Source organism: Brassica rapa, chromosome A07 (assembly GCF_000309985.2).
Source record: "Brassica rapa cultivar Chiifu-401-42 chromosome A07, CAAS_Brap_v3.01, whole genome shotgun sequence".
Classification (NCBI taxonomy): Eukaryota; Viridiplantae; Streptophyta; class Magnoliopsida; order Brassicales; family Brassicaceae; genus Brassica; species Brassica rapa.
In genome coordinates, this window is record NC_024801.2 from 15,581,338 (window position 1) to 15,600,510 (window position 19,173).

Below are 19,173 nucleotides of genomic sequence, written 5' to 3' on the forward strand. Positions count from 1 at the left end.
AAATATTTTCACTAATTTCAAAATTAGTTTAAAATATTATTATACATTAATATATTCAGTTATATAAAATGAAAAATAAAAAAATCTATAATATTTTAGTTATTATATAATCATAATCAATCATATTAAATTAAAATTATTATATTGAGCTAAATATAATAAAATTGTATTAAATTTATATATTTTATTTTCACAATTATAAAATATTTATGTTCAAAAATAAAATCTAATATGTTGGTAAGATGGGTTAACATTATCAAACTATATAATACATGTATAAAAATTAACATGTATTTCTTTAAAGTTAATAATATAAAATCTTTGTAACTACTTTAATCATAATATATTTTCATTTTAAATATAATATATATTTATATATTATATTTTAAAAATTCTAATAAATCTGTGTAATGTTTAAACAATAACTTAATGTATTTTAAGTTATCGTTTAGAAATGAAAATAAATAAATCATATCCTATTTTGTCTACTTTTATAGTCATGATCATGTTAAAATATAATTATTATACTAAAATAAATATGATAAAATTATATTCAGTTGATAAATTTTATTTTCATAAATATAAACTATTTATTTAAAATATAATATGATGATAGAACGGCTTAAAATTAACAAACTATATAATACATGTCTAAAAATTAACATATCTTACACTTTTATATATACAATAATAAATTATCTAAAATAAATAAGCATAAAAATATTGGTAAAAAGAAATCCAGTTTTGAAATACGGGTCAGAATTTAGCATAAATTAAATACAAAATATTTTTTAAATATATTTTCTCATGAATATATTAATTTGCTTAATAATTAAATGCAAATACAATAAGATAAATATATAATAAGAAGTGGCAAATACATAAGGTCTAAGCAATTAATTAATTATAACATGTAAATTATAAAATTATTGTATTTGAAATAGTTATATAAATATTTAAGTATATGATTAACATTAAAAATATATACCACTTATGTTCTAAAACAATAATTTATGTATAGAAAAGTGAAAACAAACACTCGTGCGGTTGCACGGGTCAAAATCTAGTTGTTTAATTAAGATTCGAGTTTTCAGAATTAAGACCCACTAGCCTTGCTAAATTAAATAATAGATATATGGTACACATAGATGTTGTCAACAAGTGTGCTTGCATGTTAACAATAATTGGTCAGCTAAAACCAGACTCTATCTATGTTTCAACGTTTAATAAAGTACTATTATATTACTTTACATATAATTTATGAACCTAGCTCAGTTAAAAACTCCTTCAGCTTTCCTCTCTTGGATTAAAACCGGCAATCCACCGTTAACCGTTGCTGTGAGACCCGGAGCAAACCGGAGCGTCTCGGTCGATCCGCCCTTGACCCGTGTTTCGAACTTCTTAATCATCGCCACGGCTATAGATTTCATCTCCATAATGGCCATTTCTTTCCCCACACAAACCCTAGCTCCGGCTTGGAAAATTGGATATTTAACCGGATTTTCAGACCGGAATTTACCTTCCTTATCCAACCACCTCTCTGGTTTAAACTCTTCGTAGTCAGGGCCCCAGATGCGGCTCATCCGACCCATCGCGTAAGGATGATACGTGACTCTAGTCCCTCCAGTAACACGCGTACCATCAGCCAGAACGTCGTCGTTTAGAGCGAATTTGGAATCAAATTGAACCGGCGGATACAATCTCATGCTTTCATACAACGCCGCATGCAAATAATGCATCTCTCTCATTTCACCGCAAGAGGCAGTGAATGAGTCAAAACCGGGGCCCATGACCCGGTCCAATTCTTCACGTATCCGGTTCTCCATTTTCGGGTGACGTGTCAATAACCAAAAGAATCCGGTTAAACCGGCTGCAACCGTGTCCCGACCAGCCAATAGAAAGCTTACGACGATGTCTCGGAGATACTTGTCGTCATCCTCCGCGACAACCGCCATGAATCTCGAGATCAAATCGTTGTTTTTATTAGTTAAACCGGTTAACCTCCGTTGCTTGATCAAATCCCCGGCTAACCGGTTTATAACATTGATAGATTCTTTAAGCTCTTTCTCTGACCCAATTTTAAACATTCTTTTGACTTTCCACAAGAGCGGAAACGGAGCCAACGCGCGTTTCGCCGACAGCGTCGAAGCCGTGTCGAACGCGACGGCGAACTCCGACGTCGGAAAAGGAAACCGGAGACAATTCGGGTCGAACCCGAAACTCAGTTTGCTGATCGTGTCGAACGAGAATCTCCTGAAAACATCCTGCAGATCCAGAACCGAACCGGGTTCGGTCGAGAACGAGTTCAAAACCGGGATTAACCGCGTTTCGATCTCCGTCTTGACGATCTCGTGAGCGAAAACTCTAACGGAGACGCTCCCGAGCTCCAAACTCGCGAGCTTTCTCTGGAAACGCCACGTGTCACCATCGGAGTTGAATATCCCGCGGCCTAAGAGATCCCCGAGGATGACGGAGAACTGTTTGCCCTTCGGGTAGTTGTGGAAACGCGTCTTGAGCATGTGCTCGACGTTGGAAGGATTCGCGGTGACGACGCTGTTGAGGACGTGGACTTTGATCGTCGACGTCGGAGATCGCCGGAGAAGATGAGCGTACCAATCGCCGAGGTTGACGAAGTCGTTTCGCCAGCTTGAAGTGAGATAGGCATGGCAGATCTCGCAGCTGCAGTAGCGTAGCTTTTGATGGAATAGTGTGTGGAAGAATAAGAATATGAAGAGGGGGATGATGAAGGATATGATTAGTAACATTGTGTTTGTTGAAGAGAGAGAGAGAGAGAGAGAGAGTAGAGGAGGGAAGGTGAGAGGAAAGAGGAAAGAGTGAGGTACGAGAAAATTAAAAACTTTGAGGGTCAATTAAATAGAGATTCTTTCTCTCATTTGTTGTGGACAGACAAGTATGTGTTCTCGCACATTTTATTTAATATTCACTGTGTTACGTTTTGTTTATTTTCCGGCGGGGGGGACCAACAAGTGAATAACATAAAGACAAGAAAAGTACCGAATTAGTTTTAAGCAAATCATTTTCAATTTTACTTCTCACCTTATGTAATGCATGATCGGGTACTAGTTCGAACAACGATGTCTGAAATTATCCCTTAAAATAGCCAAATTAGTATACTTCAAAAGTACAACATGAAAAAAAGTTTTGACATGAAATTCTTTATTTATGCTTTGACAGAAAAAATTATAGACGTCAAAGTAAAAAAAATACAAACATACAACAATAAGTTTTATATGTATTTTTTTATAGCAATTCCCATTAGAAAACATAATTTTTTTTTAATTGAATGTTAAATTTTATTCAACTAGAAAAATCATTTGTTTACATTTACAAATGCATCATATGAAAAAATAAAAATTATAAATTATATTTGATCTATACTTTCTACGATCAGAAATTGGTCTTGTTGAAAACCAGTATCTAAGGTCACCCGCCAATCGAGCAACTCCTGCCCTTTGTACAGAAATGAACCTATTCCTTATGTTCATGTCAATGAATCTGATCAGCATTGCTGGAGGTAAAAGTTTCTCTTCATGCTTTCCCCCATTTCTTTCCGTCCATATGACATGAATAGTAGACTGAAACACATACCGAAAAGTAAAGTTCTGCATGGTATCTTGTTCTGATCCACTAATCAAAGACACCACTTCCGACCATACTCTTGTGTAATCATTTCCCATAACACCTCTCACAAAATTCTTCAAAACTTCAGCTGAGAAACTACACTCAAAGAACATATGGCCATTTGTTTCCAATGGTTCATTGCATAAAGAGCACGCTGAGTTTACTAGCCCACCCCACTTGATCATCCTATCTCCTATAGATAGTCTATTATGCATAGCTATCCATGTAACAAAAGTAAATTTTTGGGTTGCATACAAAAACCAAACCCCTTTAACAATTAGTTCCTTGAGACCTCAACAAATCCCATGTTGATTTTGATGAGAATTTGCTTTTGAATTTGTCCTGACCTGCTTTCCACAGACCTATATCATCCTCCATAGGTTCTGTTTCTCTGCATTTGACTATTGCCTCTTCCACTAAATTTAGTAACGGTAGTCTATGTCTACGTCTAAATTGCATTTTCACTGTATCTTCTACTGTGACATTTATCCTTATCCCCATATCGATATATCCTCTAGTGCCAATAACATCCAGTAGACACCCCAGCAATGACCACTGTTGGCAGAAAAAAACATTTGTTCACAAAATTCAAAAAACGAATACCCTCCAGAAACCATAGCTCAATTTGGTAAAACAGAATGTCCAACCAACTGCCCTTTATACAAAACAAAAATGAGACACAAAGAACTCTATTGCTAAGTGTCATTGCACCAATCAATGCGAGACTTCCTCATAAGGATTTATACGGAATAATCCGGGATTCAAAAAACTACTTTTTTCTTTCTGCAGTTCTGTGTCTATTCCAAAGTGTCTTAATTCTCAGCTGGACTGTATCTTCAAACGTACCACTGGTATGCACATATCTGGAAATTGTCTAAGTAATAATTTTGGTGTTAAAAAAGGAAGAAAAATGATAATTTTAACGTATTTCAGTTAATTTTTAAAACTACTAATAATTTTCTTAAATTTGTATCCTTATAATTGATCTTGAAAATGGACTCAACATGTATAGATTTATTTTATTATTAATTCTACTGAAATAAAATAAATTTTTATTATTTATTTTTTTCAGTTTGTGGTGAATATTTTACTTGTTAGAAAGCAATTGGATTTTTCTATATATCAGTAGAGAATTTATTTTAATTTTATATAATTTTAATATGAAAAGAGGAAAAGGGAGAATACACTATACAAAAGGCCAAAAGGTGACTAACAAAAATTCTCATCAAAAATTAAGAAAAATTAGAAACCGTTAACGTGTTTAGTAATATTGTGATTTTGGCATTTTGCACATTAGAATTCGTTATCGTTTTTGAATAATAAACAATTGTTGTGGTTATCTGGTGTTACACTAGTAATTAACCGTTATTTTGTTAGAACTGTGGTTGCCTTTGAGATAAATATCAAATTAAAAAAAAATTGTTATCTACACACAACAGATGTTACTACATGACCATATAATAGACCAAAAGTAATATATTGCAAATTATACTAAAATATATAAATTACATGGCAATGTTCATAAATTAATATATGTTGTGTTGCTAACACTATTAACATAATGTTGATAGCCGCTTGGAATCTTGCAATTTCCGATGGTAAGTGCTTTGAGAAATGAATCACAACACAGATCCATTAGAAAAACTGCGATTATTATTGCTCTCTTTATTCGAATGCATTTGGTTAACATTTTCTGGTCATTTGGTTCACTTTACATAAACAACTCCGTAGAATGAGTATTTTTACTAAAGAAATATTCTTTCTCAAAAGAATTATTGAAGAAATATTACTCAATAATTACATCAGTATATAGAAAATCATGTGGGCGCGTACGGTCGTTCTAAGATAAAAGTATTGTTCCCTTATTAAAAAGGAACTAAATGTGTTATATAAAGAGACATGACATGTCATATGCTATCGTTTATAATTTGAAGAACCTAACCATAAGTAGCGTGAACATGATTTTGATTGGAACAAGTATGTGAGCCAGCAACAGCTATATATAATGGTACCCGCCTTGTCTGCTTTCTCACGTAATTGATTTCGAAACCATTTTGCATCGTCTCCTTGACCGATTTCGAAGATCTTATAAAATCAACAATCATTTAACAATCGAAAAATGAAGGAAAAAAACACACAAAAATTATACAAATTATAAAAAAATATTTAATAAACCATATCCATTTTCTCTTGTGTGTCTTTTTGAGTTTGCATATAATGTGTGGGATTGAATCTCATTTTCGTTCATATATATTTAATAAATTATACAACAATATAAAACTTAAAGCACCGTTGTATATACTTTTAAAACAATACAAGTTATTGTAAGTGAATTGTTAGAACATAATATTTAATTGCTATAAGAATAGATATAGAGTTTTTTTCGGTGAACAATAGATATAGAGTTATATATGAAGAACTAAATAAAATCTATTTGACAACAATCGAACACGGATTTAGCTTTGGTATAGATACAAAACTTGCTAATTAAGAAACAACGTTTGAAGAGTCTGCAAGGACACATTAGAAGTGTGAACTGAATAAAGATTATCAGACCGTGAGAAAGATTTTATTTTTGGACGTTTATAATAGTAACATTTGATGAATTTGTTGGCTGATACAATAGACAGTTGTGAGTGTACCTGCCTCTCTTTTTTGAACACCGTGAGTGTACCTGCCTTGTGTGTGTATATGCGTGTTAACAATGTGTGGGCAAACTTAAACGTGCATTCTGCTAACTCATTTTCAAAATAAATAGTTGGCATTTCTCGGGGGAAAATGAAACTGAGAATTCATTTTATAGTGAATATATTTGAAATATATTTTTTTCATAAACAAGTGATTTTCAAGGACCATATATTATGTAACTCCTAATTTCTGGTATATAGTCGTGTATGTGGGTCAGTGGCGGAGCCAGCCACATTTTTCACTGGAGCCATTTTGATTTCATCGATATATCATAGGGTCACATAAGCTAACTCTGTAGTGTTGCACTAAATTTGTTTGAGTAAAAAAAAATTCATTAGAATTCATAGGGGTCATATGACCCCATACCGTAACTGTAGCTCCGCCACTGATGTGGATATATTTAATAAAATTATTTGGTTACCTATGTTACTAAAATATATGTATTTATATGATCATACATTCAGAAAAAAAAACTCCTAAATTAATCATGTTTGATCTAGAGTATTGAAAAGATAGGTGACATATTAGAAAATGATTCGTAATATCGTGTAAATGATGCCAAACCACGTGAAAAGATCATATTGTGATTATAGGGTTAGTAAGCAAATATTTCAAACATTCTAAAATTTAATGCCTCGACAGTCAACCGGATAGTAGGCCTCACAAGCCGAATGCGCGGGCGAAGAGGCTCACTGACTAAGCGATCATGGCGTCATAAGTGGTATCAGAACCGAACCTATAAGAATATGAAGTCTTGCGTACGCTCACATTAACATATGTAATATTCATGGAATACAACGAGGATGTTGCATTATGTGAGTGAGGGTGATTGTAGTATTCTAATTTATGATATATATTGGTGGTATATGGATATGCTTAATAGAATTGATTTAGTTACTTGCGTCACCTAAGAGTATTTATCACTTTGGTCAAATATCCATAAAGAATTCCAAAGTTAACCATGATTGAACTGGAATAGTGAAAGTATAGAAAGATGCGTAACTTATCGCGAAGAAAAGATTACAGTAATTAAAATAAATTTGGTCATATAGTTGTGTGTTTGCTTTATATTTCAGATATGTTTTTAATATTTGGAGCAAGAAAAATCAGATATGTTAAGACCAAACGTAAACATACCGAACGTAATATATTGTTTACTTTTATATAGACCAACCATAACGAAGAAAACATTCAACTAATAAGTAAAGTGTCTTGAGAAATATTTTTTTGTCAGTGTCTTGAGAAATTATGGTTCGAATTTTTTTTTCAAATCTACTAGTTCTACAGAAAGCGATTTTTTTTTTTTTGGTTTTGAACTAATTAATTAATTTTTTGATAAAAAGAATTAATTTCACACTATTCAAAGAAAATAAGTTATGGATCTAATTTTTTCTCGGTGATTACAATTTATCTTTTGTAAGTCATTTTATCAGATGCCTCTGGTATGGACTTAAGTTTAGTATTGCAAAAATTACCACATTCATAATATCACTTTTCATGTTTATTTTAACTATTTTTATCTTTATTTTTGATGAGAGAAAATACATTTATAACTCTAAGGTTAACTAATCAAGACTTATGTTTAGAGTTGACGGATGGGTAAGATTTTTGTACTGTAGAATTTAAGATTCTAATAAATATATAAATACATATTTTTTATTTTGTTTAAAAAATAGTTTCAAAAATAATTTTCGAATTTCAAAAAGAAAATTTGAAAAAGAAAATTTGAAAACTTTTTTTTTTATAAAAAATTCGAATTTGAAAAAATATAATTCGAAAACATAAAAAAAATTGTTTTATTTTTATTTATTCAAATAATTGTCTATTATATATAGAGAGTAAGTGTATAAGAGTTTTTTTAACTCTTAATGAAGAATGTATTTTTGAAAATGTTATTTTAATAGTGGTAAAAATGAATAATGGTACTAACAATATGGTAAACATGAAAATTTCTCAATTATTTTTCGAATATTGTTGATTGTCTCATGAAAAAAAAATGAAACACGTGGTTATTTATGAACGTGAACCGTGTGTGAAGTTAGCAAGTGGGGCAAAGTTTATGGCGCAACTGGGACCTTTGGGTCTTTGTGTTTTGTAATCCCTAAAGAATTTGCATGTCGACATCGCGTCTTTCATGCACTGAGCTGGCAGGTTTCAAGTTGCCGTCGGGAAACAAAATCTTTGGTTCCCCATTTCCACTTGCAAAGCCTAAACACTGATATGTACAGCTTGATTCTCTTCTGACCAATCGACATATTATATCCCGTCTTTTTCAAAATTTAATACTTTCTCCGTTTTTTTATATAAGTCGTTTTAGAAAATTTTTTGTGTTTTAAATTATATGACGTTTTCGATATTTTATATAAAATTTATTAACACTTAATATTATATGACCAATGATAATATATTTTATGTTTTACTATTGGTTGATTTGTGGTTAAGTAAATAATTAATGATGTTTTTAATTTTAAAATATAAAAAATTAATGATTTTCTTAATCTATGTGTACAATTTTAAAACGACTTATATTAAAAAAAACAGAGGGAGTATATTTTAAACAAAAATTTTTTTTAATACATGTGTCTTATTTTCATAAAGATTATAATAAATACAACGGTTAGAATATGTAAATAGGAATCATTTGAAAACGTAATCTTTAATTACTGCGTCAGAAAACATTATCTTTGATTCCCATTTCCACTTGTAAACTAACACCTTTTTTTTTCTTCTGACCAATCGACATATTCAAAGGTATCTGCCTCTTTATTAAATTACATGTGTCTCATTTTATGAAGATTGTATAACAAAATTACAAATACCAGAATTTATAAATAAAAAAATTAAAGGCGAGATCGTCTAAAGACAAGAAAAATGAGATGACCTTTTAAGAGAATACACAGGAGGATTACCAAAAAAAAAACAACAACATAAGAGTACAAAGTCAAGTGGAAAACAATAATGTAGTGAAAGTAATACATCCATTTAAACCATCTCAAGTATTGAACTCATATATACGAATCCTAACACAGATCTTTGTGTACTGAATAATACATGTATACCGTATGCTACAAGATCAGACACGTCGGTATTCGTCTCCACAGTCACCAATCACTTGAAGAAGATTTTTACCTTTCTTGGTAGCCTCTTGTATGCTATTCACATCTTCATCATCCAATACCAATGAGAATATAGCGTTTGCATCTTGTATGTGTTCCGCTAACCCTAGCCTCACCCCAATCATTGATCCCCCAACTCCTTGCTGCGATGAGATTCAAATTTTCAGAACAAATAATAAACCAGATTGGTCTTAAAAGTCGAGAACAAATCGATGTGATGCAAGGAAGAGTGAGATACCTGATCTAGTACGTATCTCACGGCCACGGTTGGAATAGAAACTCCATGTTTTGTGGCTATGCTCTTCATCGTTCGAAGCAAACCTTGGAATAGACTCCACCCTCCCCATGCATCAACCATCTGTAATGTAACTCTTAAGAATCTTTATAAAGTAAACAGTAGGATGAATCTATAAAACTCATATGATGAGAAGTGCCACTGACAAGGTTGAACTGTGAGTGGTTTGAACTCTTACCCTTTTGTACTTTTGGAGAGAAGGAGTGTTCAAACTAGGGCCAGCAAAAGGGATAGTTAGATTGGCATCAAGGAACTTCTCTGACAGTAGACCACCCATTACTGTCCCATATCTACACTCGAAAGACCGATGATTGTCAGTTTGTTAAAGAGGAAGGAAACCAAACGAGATTTTCAAGAGAGTTAAGAAGAGATTTTACGTTATAAGTTTGACACCTGTAAGCTCACAAAGCTGAGCCATTCTCTGTTGAGGACGCATGTCTACAATGGAGTGTTGCACCTGGAAAGAATCTTTTTGCAAATGAACAAAACAACAAAGGAACTTGCAAGAAAAGAAAGGTAGATGATATTCGAAAATCACCTGATTGCTAACAACAGGGATTCCATTCTCTAAGATAATCTCAAGTCTCTTTGTATCAAAATTTGTCAAAGCAACAGTCTTGATTTTACCTGCAAACCGCCACAAGTATAAAATGATAACCACAAGAAGGGAGAGGAGAAACATAACAATCTTTTATAGCTTTACCTTCTTCTTTTAAGTCAGTGAGATGTTTCAGTGCATCAAGATAACCGTCATTCGCATAATCCCACCTATTCCAAAAACCTCAGATTAGCAAATAATAACAGGGGACTGAGTCATAATAATGGTCACTAGTGATGTAGCAGAAGCTTATAGGAATAGAACTAGATCTGATTCTAAAAAAACCCGGAAATTAGGTCTGAGAATAATCTTTTCCCGTGCTATAAAGTTCGTTTAGAAATCACTTTCTTATTAATAAACCATAAACTGAATACAAATTAAAGCCTAAACGACTATATATATATATATATATAAGAAAACTATAAACCCTATAACATCATAAAGATAATTATCCTTATCACATAATCAAGATATTTAGAATATTTTCCTAGTACTCTATCTGCATCAACCTAGAGAAGCTAAGTAGTAGCAACTAAGCGTGAGAAGAGAGAGAAAGACCAGTGAAACTGAAGCATATCAAGAGAAGCCACATCCATTCTCTTCCGAGATATGTCAATGTTTTGACGAACATAGCTGCTTGTCATCTTCACTGGAGGAGGAACCCATTTTGTCAAACTGCATCATAACAAATAAGCCTAATCATTATACACTTGGAACTAAGCTTTTGTATCTCTCTAACATTAGTGACAAAACATTAGACTTAACCCTTTAATCTTTTCCAAATACTCTGGTGGACGTTCTCTACGAACCCTATTGATAAAAATGCCGTAAAGATCTTCCGCAGGACCATCTTCACATCAAAGTTAAATATTAATCTCCACAATCAGTTCAACCATAGCATTTAAGAAAAATTCTCTCTAGCTAACTTACAGTGATCGGCCATGTCGAAAGTAGAGAGACCAGCATCGGCGTATCGGAGCATCGCTTCAACGGCGTCGTTTCGATCGATCTTCCCCCATCCTCCGCTCGTCTGCCACATTCCGTTAAGAACTCTGCAAATCTCGAGCGAGTCGTTCCCGTTTTTCAGCTTCGCCCACCGGTCGGCCTCCTTTGTCTCCACCGAGCAGTTCACGGAGCTGGAGCCAATTCGACGGCGCGAAACATTGCGGTAAAAACCTGTAGTCGCTAGGTTCGTGGCGATAACGGAGTGTACGGAGACAGGCATGGTCTCTCTCTCTCTCTATCTTCTCTCTGTCTGAGCGTGTGAACTAGAAAAACTGGATAACATCTTGAAGGCTTCTGGGCCTGTAACTGCACTTCAGGCCCATAATTTGTTCCGAACCCTTACATTTTATCATTTTCACCTTGTAGTCTTGTACATTCCAATCTCTTCTACGGATATGGACATTTTATCCGAACGTATCCGAACCCAATCCGAAAACTTCGAACAAATCCAAACCGAAGTAATAAAATATCTGAACATATATTCAATGAAGAGATATTTGATATCTGAATCCAAATTGATATACGAAAATAATCGAACATATGAATATTTGACCTTATATTTCTTGTTTACTTCTCTAATTTTGTTCAAAATATTTATACATAGCTCAAAATCAGATAATATACATATAATTATGGATAAAATTATTTGCTACTCACTTAAAATACATATCAAACTTTTTTTTCTTACACTAACAAAAATTGCATCCAAAATTTTAAAATAACAACTAAATTAATGTATTTTTATTTTTAAAGTTTTATTTTCTAACCTATTAATAGTTTAATCTATTAAAAATTAGAAAACCAGTAAAATTAAAAGTATATATCTTAAATAAAAAACTTAAACAATGAATAATTTATTTTTTTCTTTCAAAATCTAAATATCTGAATCTAAACTTAAAATACCTGAACCCTAATTTAAAATATCCGAACCCGACCCGAAATATAAAAATACTCGAACGAGTTCTACACCTCTATATCCAAAAATCCAAAATACCTAATTCGAACCCGAACAGGTATCCGAACGTCCACCCCTACCAATCTTTATCACAGGTAAACAACAATTATTGATATTTTCTTTATAAATACTTGGAGAAATTTTGTTGAGCTATTGTTTGAATTTATGAAACAAATAATCAAATCCAACTAAACCACCTATACAAATTTGCTGGGCTAAACTTGATGAGCCCATACAAATTTGGGCTTGAAAAACAAATGGGCCAAATGAAGTGAATCGGAGACACTGATAGAGAGGGAAGAAACACAGTAAAACCCTAACTCTATATAAATCAAATACCTTCCCTTCACTTGTTCGTCGCCGTCTTCACAAAAAAACTATTAGCTTTCCGCCTCCTTCGAGATCTCCATCAACTGTAAGCTCATGTCAACTTCTCCCTAATCTTCTCATTTTCGAATCTGTTGGAAGTTTTTCTTACATAACCCCTGTGTTTTGATCAGAAAATGAAGGTTGTCGCCGCCTACTTGCTTGCCGCTTTGAGCGGAAAAGCTTCCCCAACCAGTGCCGATATCAAACAAATCCTCGGATCTGGTTCGTTCTTACCTTTTCTTACTTAGTCAAATCCTGCAAATGTATTTGATTTGTATGCTAGTGTTAGTTCGATGTATACTTAGCGTAGTGGATGTGTTAGTAACGAGTTACTTATTGTGATCAAATAAGTAGCATTTATTGTGCTGAAATGGGAGTGTTGTGAGAAAGAATAAGTAATGGAATGTGACTTTGTTTTAAAATTTGTTTTGCAGTTGGTTGTGAATCTGAAGACTCTCAGATTGAGCTTTTGTTGAAGGAAGTCAGTGGGAAAGACTTGTGTGACCTGATCGCTGCTGGAAGGGAGAAGTTGGCTTCCGTTCCAAGCGGTGGTGGTGGTGTTGCAATGGCCGCTGCTCCATCTGCCGGTGGAGGTGGTGGTGCTCCTGCGGCTGAGGCCAAGAAGGAAGAGAAGAAAGAAGAGAAGGAAGAATCCGATGATGTAAGTTTTAACTTTTGTCTCTAGCAAAACCTTTTTTTTTTAAGTGAAATGATGATGGCTCACTTAGTGTTTTTTTGTTTGTGTGTTGATTTGCAGGACATGGGTTTCAGTCTGTTCGAGTAAAGGCAGTAATGCCTGTTGGCTTATGTTTTTGTCATCCTTTTCCATTTTGTGTTAACCCTTTGAAACCTTTATGTTGTTGTTTCTTAGTTTGTACTCGATGGGTTATCTTTTTGACATTTCTGCATTTCTCAAGAGATTTTTAGTTAAAATCATAATCCTCGTCTCATCTTCATTTTCTTGCTTTTTATTACCTTCTTCAGATCAACATTTACATATTAACCATCCTTGCCAAAATATGGTTTTTTAAAACCACAATTACTGTTAATGAAGAAGTTTGATGTTGGTTATTCAGTTCAATTCGTTTATACTTTAACAATCTCGCAAGAACTTCAGTTACCTTTCTGAAATCTGCATTTGCAGATTAACCATCCTAGCTAAATACGATTTTACACAACAAAAAAACAGTTATCAATGAATGATGAGAAGTTTTTTCTTTTAAGGTTCCGATTTAATATTTAGCACATCGCAAAAATTCAATTCACCTCGGCATCTATGTTGGGTTATTTAAGTCTTATAATTTTCACTAATTCTGATCAGAGCAGAGAAGAAGAGTCTTTTATGTAGTTAAAGATTCAAAAATAAATGTCAACAAACTGTATTCAAGATTTTGAAACCAAACCCAAAAGAAAAGAGAGACAAGTAGCAATTCCAGAGTTTCTCACAAGAGAGGAAGGAGTAAAAGCCATTCTCTTCTGTTTTATTCACTCGCTACTCCCATCAATCTTTCACTCTTGAACCTCTGGCTGCTGCTTCTTTCCACCTGATTTCATGTACCAACCAATGGCACCAACGACAGCCACCACACCCGCCACCACTGCATAGTTTCTGTCCTTGTCTTCTGACACTTTTGGCCCTGATTCAGCCGATGCTGATGATGTTCCACCACCACCACCACTAGCCTTGGCTCCACTTGCTGCTTGTTCTCCCGGACCCTAAGTAGTAGTTCATCAGAATGTCTGTAAATTTTATCTCTTTTACTTGATAGAGATAACTTCACTACTGAAGTTAAACGAACCATTACCTGTCTAGCTATCTTCTCAAGCTTCTCTTGCTCCATTTTCTACAACACCAATGTAGCTAGTTTAGGAGATTATGGAGAAAACACATATATAACCAAGCTAAAGCGGAACAGCATATGACTCTTAAACAGAAAGGAGAAGTATCAAAGGAGTTCATAGTTCAAGGTTAAAAAATAACAAATGGATCTAACTCTTATAACAAACTACACTTTTACTTTCCTTAAAACAAAAACTAAATATTAATTAGCAGATAGAATCAAGGGACGTTTTCATCATCATCATCAACAAAAGGAAAGTAGATACCTTTAATAGCTTTTGACGAATCAAAGTCACTCACGTAGAGAGAAAAGTATACCTTGATGAAAACATTCTCAGCAGCTTTCTCCTCTTCGCTGAGAACTTTTCCGTTAGAGAACCTGCGAGACACAAATCTGAAAGCGCTTCTGCTTGCCATGGTAATGAGCAACTATCTTCCTGTGTATGATAAAACATTATATAGATTAAGCACAATGAGCTCAAAACCGTTACAAACGAAAGAAACAAGAATCGTAGTATACTCAATGCGGCAAATCTGAGAATCAAAGACCTAAACGATGATAATAGCAAAATGGAATCAGAGAAGCAAATCCAGATAAACGAAAACAATATCTCAACAGCCATCCTTATACGACCTCGGAAACGAGAAATGGAGGAATCTAACAGGAGAAGATGATCGGAAGGGAAGAGAACCTGGTTGATGGTCAGGTAGATCGTTAAAGTGACGTCTGGCTGCTGATGAAAACCGCTTACACAAATGAAGAAGAGGTGAGGAAGCTCAAGGAGAGAGAGATCTACAACAAGTTGAGTGGGCTAAAAGTTATAATTAGTGGGCCCGAATATATTGTTAGTATGGGCCTTAAATATACGGAAACATCTGTCACAAAACCTACTAGACATTGATATTTTATATATTGATATTTGTTTTTCATGTTATATATTTTAGATGAATCATAATATAACTAATTATATTCAAAAGACCTAAACCAAATAGGTATAAATATCTGAATCCGTTCAGATACATTTGTTATTTATATATTTTTAGATTCATATACATCATAACCGAATTCATCCATATCAAGAATGAATCAACTCAAAATTCACACATAAATTTATAATATTAAAGTAGGTTCTAATTTCAAAAAAAAAAAGATACCCAAAAAGAATAACATGTACTTAAATGTATAGTCAATGTTCATGCCTAACTAGTTTTATAAATTAATAAAAAGAGCTTTTTCTATGTGTTTGGATAAATTAAATGAAATATATATAGTTTTTTATTTAGTAATATAATTATATGGATTGAAAAATTAATTGACAATAAATGCAATGCATTTTTATTTTTATTTATTTAAGTTATTATTTTATTGACAAAAACATGTATCTGAATTATGTTTTTGGCTATATAATTTTCTACCGATTGAAACTAAAATTAAAAAAAAAATTAGTAAAACAAACTAAACCGAACGTAGAAATTTATATGGATATACTATTGTACGTAATTTTATCCATTAAGTAACAATTTGATTCCAGAAACTCCTAGATGTAAAAAAATTTGTATTATTATAATATCTGTCATTTCTGGAATGAATCTCTCATTTAAGCGAAGGGAAAAATAATGAATCTGAATCTCTCGTGCTTCACCAGAAAGCAGTTTTGATTGTTTCCCAAATTAGTTATTACCCATATGCACTTGCTTGAAGATGATTCAACCTCAAAAACAATTTTTGAATTATTTACTAAAACATAGGTGAAAATTTTAACTAATCCAGTAAATCTTTTGGTTCAACTTTTAGACTGTAAAACTCTTCCTCTTATAATATATATCCTTTTTAATGCTTTTGTAAAACTAAATATATATGATTTCATATTTTTGTTTTTTTTTTGAAAACAGGCCTATGATTTGATATTTTGTTTCATTTATATATTGGTTTATATAGTTTTCAAGATTAACATTATAATTAAATTTGGTTTATAATTGGATAACTAAAACAAATAAATGTGGTAAATACAATGAGTATATAAAAAATCACTATAAGTAAAACCGTGGTTAATCATAACCACGACAAATCTGTGATAAAACAGGTCAGTGACTAGATATAATCATTATTATTTATAGACAAATTGTGGCAATAGTAACTACAATTAAACAATGAAGAACAGTGGCTACTATAGCCATAATATAAGAGTGATAAATTGTGCCACGTAAATTTGGCTGCTACGTGACCACTGACTAGATGTTGTTACTGCATAGCTAAATGTAGTTACAATATAAATGTTTACACAGTTTTTGATAGCCACAAAGCTATAACTACAATTTTTTTTGTTTGAAACCGTAGCTACTTTCCATATAACCATGATTTTCGGCTTTGTAGCCACAATTTTATCGGAGCCATAGAAGACATTTTTACTAGTGAACCAGACACTTATATTTATGCAAAGAAATGCAAACCCAAGGCGAGTTATGGCATGTTTCAACGACTAGACCACAACACATGTTATGTATTATGTATTATGTCAAGTCATATCAATATCCATATCAATTGACTTGTGCTGATAAATATGTATGTATATATATAATCAACAATTGCTTTTCCCAGAAGTTTCAGCCACGGTTGACAGTACTCCCATATTTTACTGTCTCCTCCACATTACAAGAAGCCTTCCGTTGCAAGCACTCATCTTTCCACATGAAACATCTTTATTCTGTCTTTTCCTTTTCTAAAGAAAAAAGAAAAATTATTATTACCTGTTATTTTCAGTTTGATCTTCATGAAACCCAAGTGCAAATTACAATATCCTTCTTCTGTTTTGCCTTCAACTACACACCTAACATTTATTTTCTAATCTCGACCCAATCCATACATGTGCCAGCTTTATCTATACATATCTTTGTCTTATCTATGGATTGGGAACCAAACAGTGAGAATAACATTTTAGCTACCTATATCAAATATACCAAACTCAAGAAAATTGTTAATTACCAATTGAAAAGAAACATCTTAACCTACTAGAGCTTTAGCCCCACATGGTATTCCTTTCTTTTCTTTGAACCAAGTTAATGTTAAATTCATATTAAAATTAATTTCTTTGACCTCTTAAGTAGTCTAAGTTAGATGTTTAATCGTTAATGGGGTGTTGGCCACGTGGGCCATTTGGTCATTTGACATTCGAAACACCATTAACAAGCTAAAGAAACAGAAGCAACATATTAATGAATTGTGATAGGCTCTTAAGGCCAAGTCTTGGGTTATATAACAAGGCATCTTCTTTACAGAAGGAGAGAAGAAAGATCTGGAGGAACAATGACAACAACAAGACAGATGTTGGAGCAGCCACAATCACCATTTATTCAACGTACCATAAGCATCAATGGAAGTCCCATGGTAGATGACAGAGAGGAGGAGCTTTCACGCTCTGCTTTAGCTTTGTATAAGGAAAAAGAAGATGAGATTGAAAGGAGGAAGATGGAGGTCAGGGATAGGGTCCAGAAAAAGCTTGGACTAGCTGAGGAAGCTACTAGGAGATTAGCCGAGATTCGGGAAGTAAGTTTTTTGGTTTAAACATTTTCAAGAACTTTGAAAAATCATATTTAGAGAGTTGTGGTTGTACAAATTTTCAGGAGCTGGAAGCTCTTACCGATCCAATGCGTAAGGAGGTTTCCGCGATAAGGAAAAGAGTCGATGCTATTAACCGAGAACTCAAGCCATTAGGACAGAGTTGTCAAAGAAAGGTAATGAATGAATGGGTGAATGTCCATTAATCTTATCTTTCTTGAAGATTCCTGTCTGAATGATATTTTTTCTTTGACAGGAGAGGGAATTCAAAGAAGCACTTGAAGCATACAATGAAAAGAACAAAGAGAAAGCTATGTTTGTTAGCAAGCTAGTTGAGGTGAAACATTCTGTCTCAATTTTTTTTTGTATTTTCTGTTTATTATTACGATTGTTGTTTTTCTGATTCTTTTTTTTTTGGGTGTGAAATGTGTTCAGCTTGTTACTGAAAGCGAGAAACTGCGAATGACAAAGCTTGATGAACTCAGCAAAAGCATTGACGTTTCCTTACGCTAACACAAGATGATCAGCCAGCTTTGCATATTTCTTTTGCACTTTTTTTTTAATTGTTTGATATTTGCTTTTCTTTGTGATCAAATCTGATTTCCTGATTTAGTTCTTCAGTATGAATTCACATTCTTATGTTTTCATGTGTTGTGACAATGTTCCAAAAAAATTAGGCTCTTTTATTCCTCTGGCCTTTCAAGTTTGTAACCGGTCTATAAAAGCAAATTACCTCTCAGGCTATCTATCTATACTATTATTTGCGAATTAAATTTTTAGAATCGAGCTCTCACGTTAAAAGTTAGAGTGGTTTATACCTTAATGAATAAAAACATATAAATAAATTAAAAAATAAAAACGAAATTTTAATTGATTTGATTAGATAATTGATTAATATTAATAATAGTAAGAATTATCTAAAATCTGAAAATATAATTTAAAAAAAAGATAATTTATGTATATATTGTATTATTATCTGAAAAAGTCTTTTAGTAAAAAGTTAAAAACATAAACTATATAACTAAATATTAATCAAATACAATTCTTAATTTTATAATTAAAAATAGAATATGAATTATCCAAAATCTAAAAATATAATTAAAAAAAAA

At 32.8% G+C, this 19,173-nt stretch overlaps 5 protein-coding genes across 6 annotated transcripts; 2 read left to right on the forward strand and 3 right to left on the reverse strand.

Moving 5' to 3' along the window:
• Positions 1-1,087: 1,087 nt before the first annotated feature.
• Positions 1,088-9,028, reverse strand: LOC103829679 (cytochrome P450 94C1). The gene has a single exon (XM_009105365.2). It carries the CDS (start codon positions 2,763-2,765, stop codon positions 1,272-1,274), a length of 1,494 nt encoding a protein of 497 aa, XP_009103613.1. The 5' UTR covers positions 2,766-9,028; the 3' UTR covers positions 1,088-1,271.
• Positions 9,029-9,187: 159 nt separating this feature from the next.
• LOC103829680 (flagellar radial spoke protein 5) lies at positions 9,188-11,613 on the reverse strand. Its single transcript, XM_009105366.3, has 9 exons — positions 11,270-11,613; positions 11,105-11,189; positions 10,898-11,014; positions 10,445-10,509; positions 10,280-10,368; positions 10,119-10,198; positions 9,920-10,031; positions 9,685-9,804; positions 9,188-9,589 (listed from the first exon to the last, which is right to left on the reverse strand). Exons 1-9 carry the CDS (start codon positions 11,562-11,564, stop codon positions 9,404-9,406), a joined length of 1,149 nt encoding a protein of 382 aa, XP_009103614.1. The 5' UTR covers positions 11,565-11,613; the 3' UTR covers positions 9,188-9,403.
• A 945-nt stretch (positions 11,614-12,558) lies between these two features.
• LOC103829681 (60S acidic ribosomal protein P2-2) lies at positions 12,559-13,624 on the forward strand. The gene is made up of 4 exons (XM_009105368.2): positions 12,559-12,714; positions 12,800-12,890; positions 13,103-13,329; positions 13,426-13,624. The coding sequence occupies exons 2-4, from the start codon at positions 12,803-12,805 to the stop codon at positions 13,450-13,452; spliced, it is 342 nt and encodes a 113-aa protein (XP_009103616.2). The 5' UTR covers positions 12,559-12,714; positions 12,800-12,802; the 3' UTR covers positions 13,453-13,624.
• A 361-nt stretch (positions 13,625-13,985) lies between these two features.
• Positions 13,986-15,340, reverse strand: LOC103829682 (uncharacterized protein At2g27730, mitochondrial). Of its 2 annotated transcripts, none has more exons than XM_009105370.3 (4): positions 15,143-15,292; positions 14,827-14,945; positions 14,474-14,512; positions 13,986-14,384 (listed from the first exon to the last, which is right to left on the reverse strand). In XM_009105370.3, the coding sequence occupies exons 2-4, from the start codon at positions 14,923-14,925 to the stop codon at positions 14,178-14,180; spliced, it is 345 nt and encodes a 114-aa protein (XP_009103618.1). In that variant the 5' UTR covers positions 14,926-14,945; positions 15,143-15,292; the 3' UTR covers positions 13,986-14,177. The 2 variants fall into 2 exon arrangements, with proteins under 2 accessions (XP_009103618.1, XP_009103617.1); XM_009105369.3 differs by having other exon boundaries at positions 13,990-14,384; positions 15,201-15,340.
• Positions 15,341-15,578: 238 nt separating this feature from the next.
• Positions 15,579-18,808, forward strand: LOC103829683. The gene is made up of 4 exons (XM_009105371.3): positions 15,579-18,052; positions 18,130-18,240; positions 18,321-18,401; positions 18,500-18,808. The coding sequence occupies exons 1-4, from the start codon at positions 17,813-17,815 to the stop codon at positions 18,575-18,577; spliced, it is 510 nt and encodes a 169-aa protein (XP_009103619.1). The 5' UTR covers positions 15,579-17,812; the 3' UTR covers positions 18,578-18,808.
• Positions 18,809-19,173: the final 365 nt, after the last annotated feature.

Bases quoted from the DNA above. Each gene is read 5' to 3' on its own strand.
- LOC103829679 (XM_009105365.2), bottom strand. From the start codon at position 2,765: ATGTTACTAATCATATCCTTCATCATCCCCCTCTTCATATTCTTATTC.
- LOC103829683 (XM_009105371.3), top strand. From the start codon at position 17,813: ATGACAACAACAAGACAGATGTTGGAGCAGCCACAATCACCATTTATT. The intron at 18,053-18,129 runs GTAAGTTTTTTG...ACAAATTTTCAG, and splicing joins GATTAGCCGAGATTCGGGAA to GAGCTGGAAGCTCTTACCGA. The intron at 18,402-18,499 runs GTGAAACATTCT...AAATGTGTTCAG, and splicing joins TTGTTAGCAAGCTAGTTGAG to CTTGTTACTGAAAGCGAGAA.
- LOC103829680 (XM_009105366.3), bottom strand. From the start codon at position 11,564: ATGCCTGTCTCCGTACACTCCGTTATCGCCACGAACCTAGCGACTACA. The intron at 11,015-11,104 runs GTTAAGTCTAAT...GTTATGATGCAG, and splicing joins TATTTGGAAAAGATTAAAGG to TTTGACAAAATGGGTTCCTC. The intron at 9,805-9,919 runs GTAAGAGTTCAA...GTTACATTACAG, and splicing joins CTCTCCAAAAGTACAAAAGG to ATGGTTGATGCATGGGGAGG.
- LOC103829681 (XM_009105368.2), top strand. From the start codon at position 12,803: ATGAAGGTTGTCGCCGCCTACTTGCTTGCCGCTTTGAGCGGAAAAGCT. The intron at 12,891-13,102 runs GTTCGTTCTTAC...TTTGTTTTGCAG, and splicing joins CAAACAAATCCTCGGATCTG to TTGGTTGTGAATCTGAAGAC. The intron at 13,330-13,425 runs GTAAGTTTTAAC...GTTGATTTGCAG, and splicing joins AGAAGGAAGAATCCGATGAT to GACATGGGTTTCAGTCTGTT.
- LOC103829682 (XM_009105370.3), bottom strand. From the start codon at position 14,925: ATGGCAAGCAGAAGCGCTTTCAGATTTGTGTCTCGCAGGTTCTCTAAC. The intron at 14,513-14,826 runs GTATACTTTTCT...TTGGTGTTGTAG, and splicing joins CTGAGAATGTTTTCATCAAG to AAAATGGAGCAAGAGAAGCT. The intron at 14,385-14,473 runs GTAATGGTTCGT...ACTACTACTTAG, and splicing joins TTGAGAAGATAGCTAGACAG to GGTCCGGGAGAACAAGCAGC.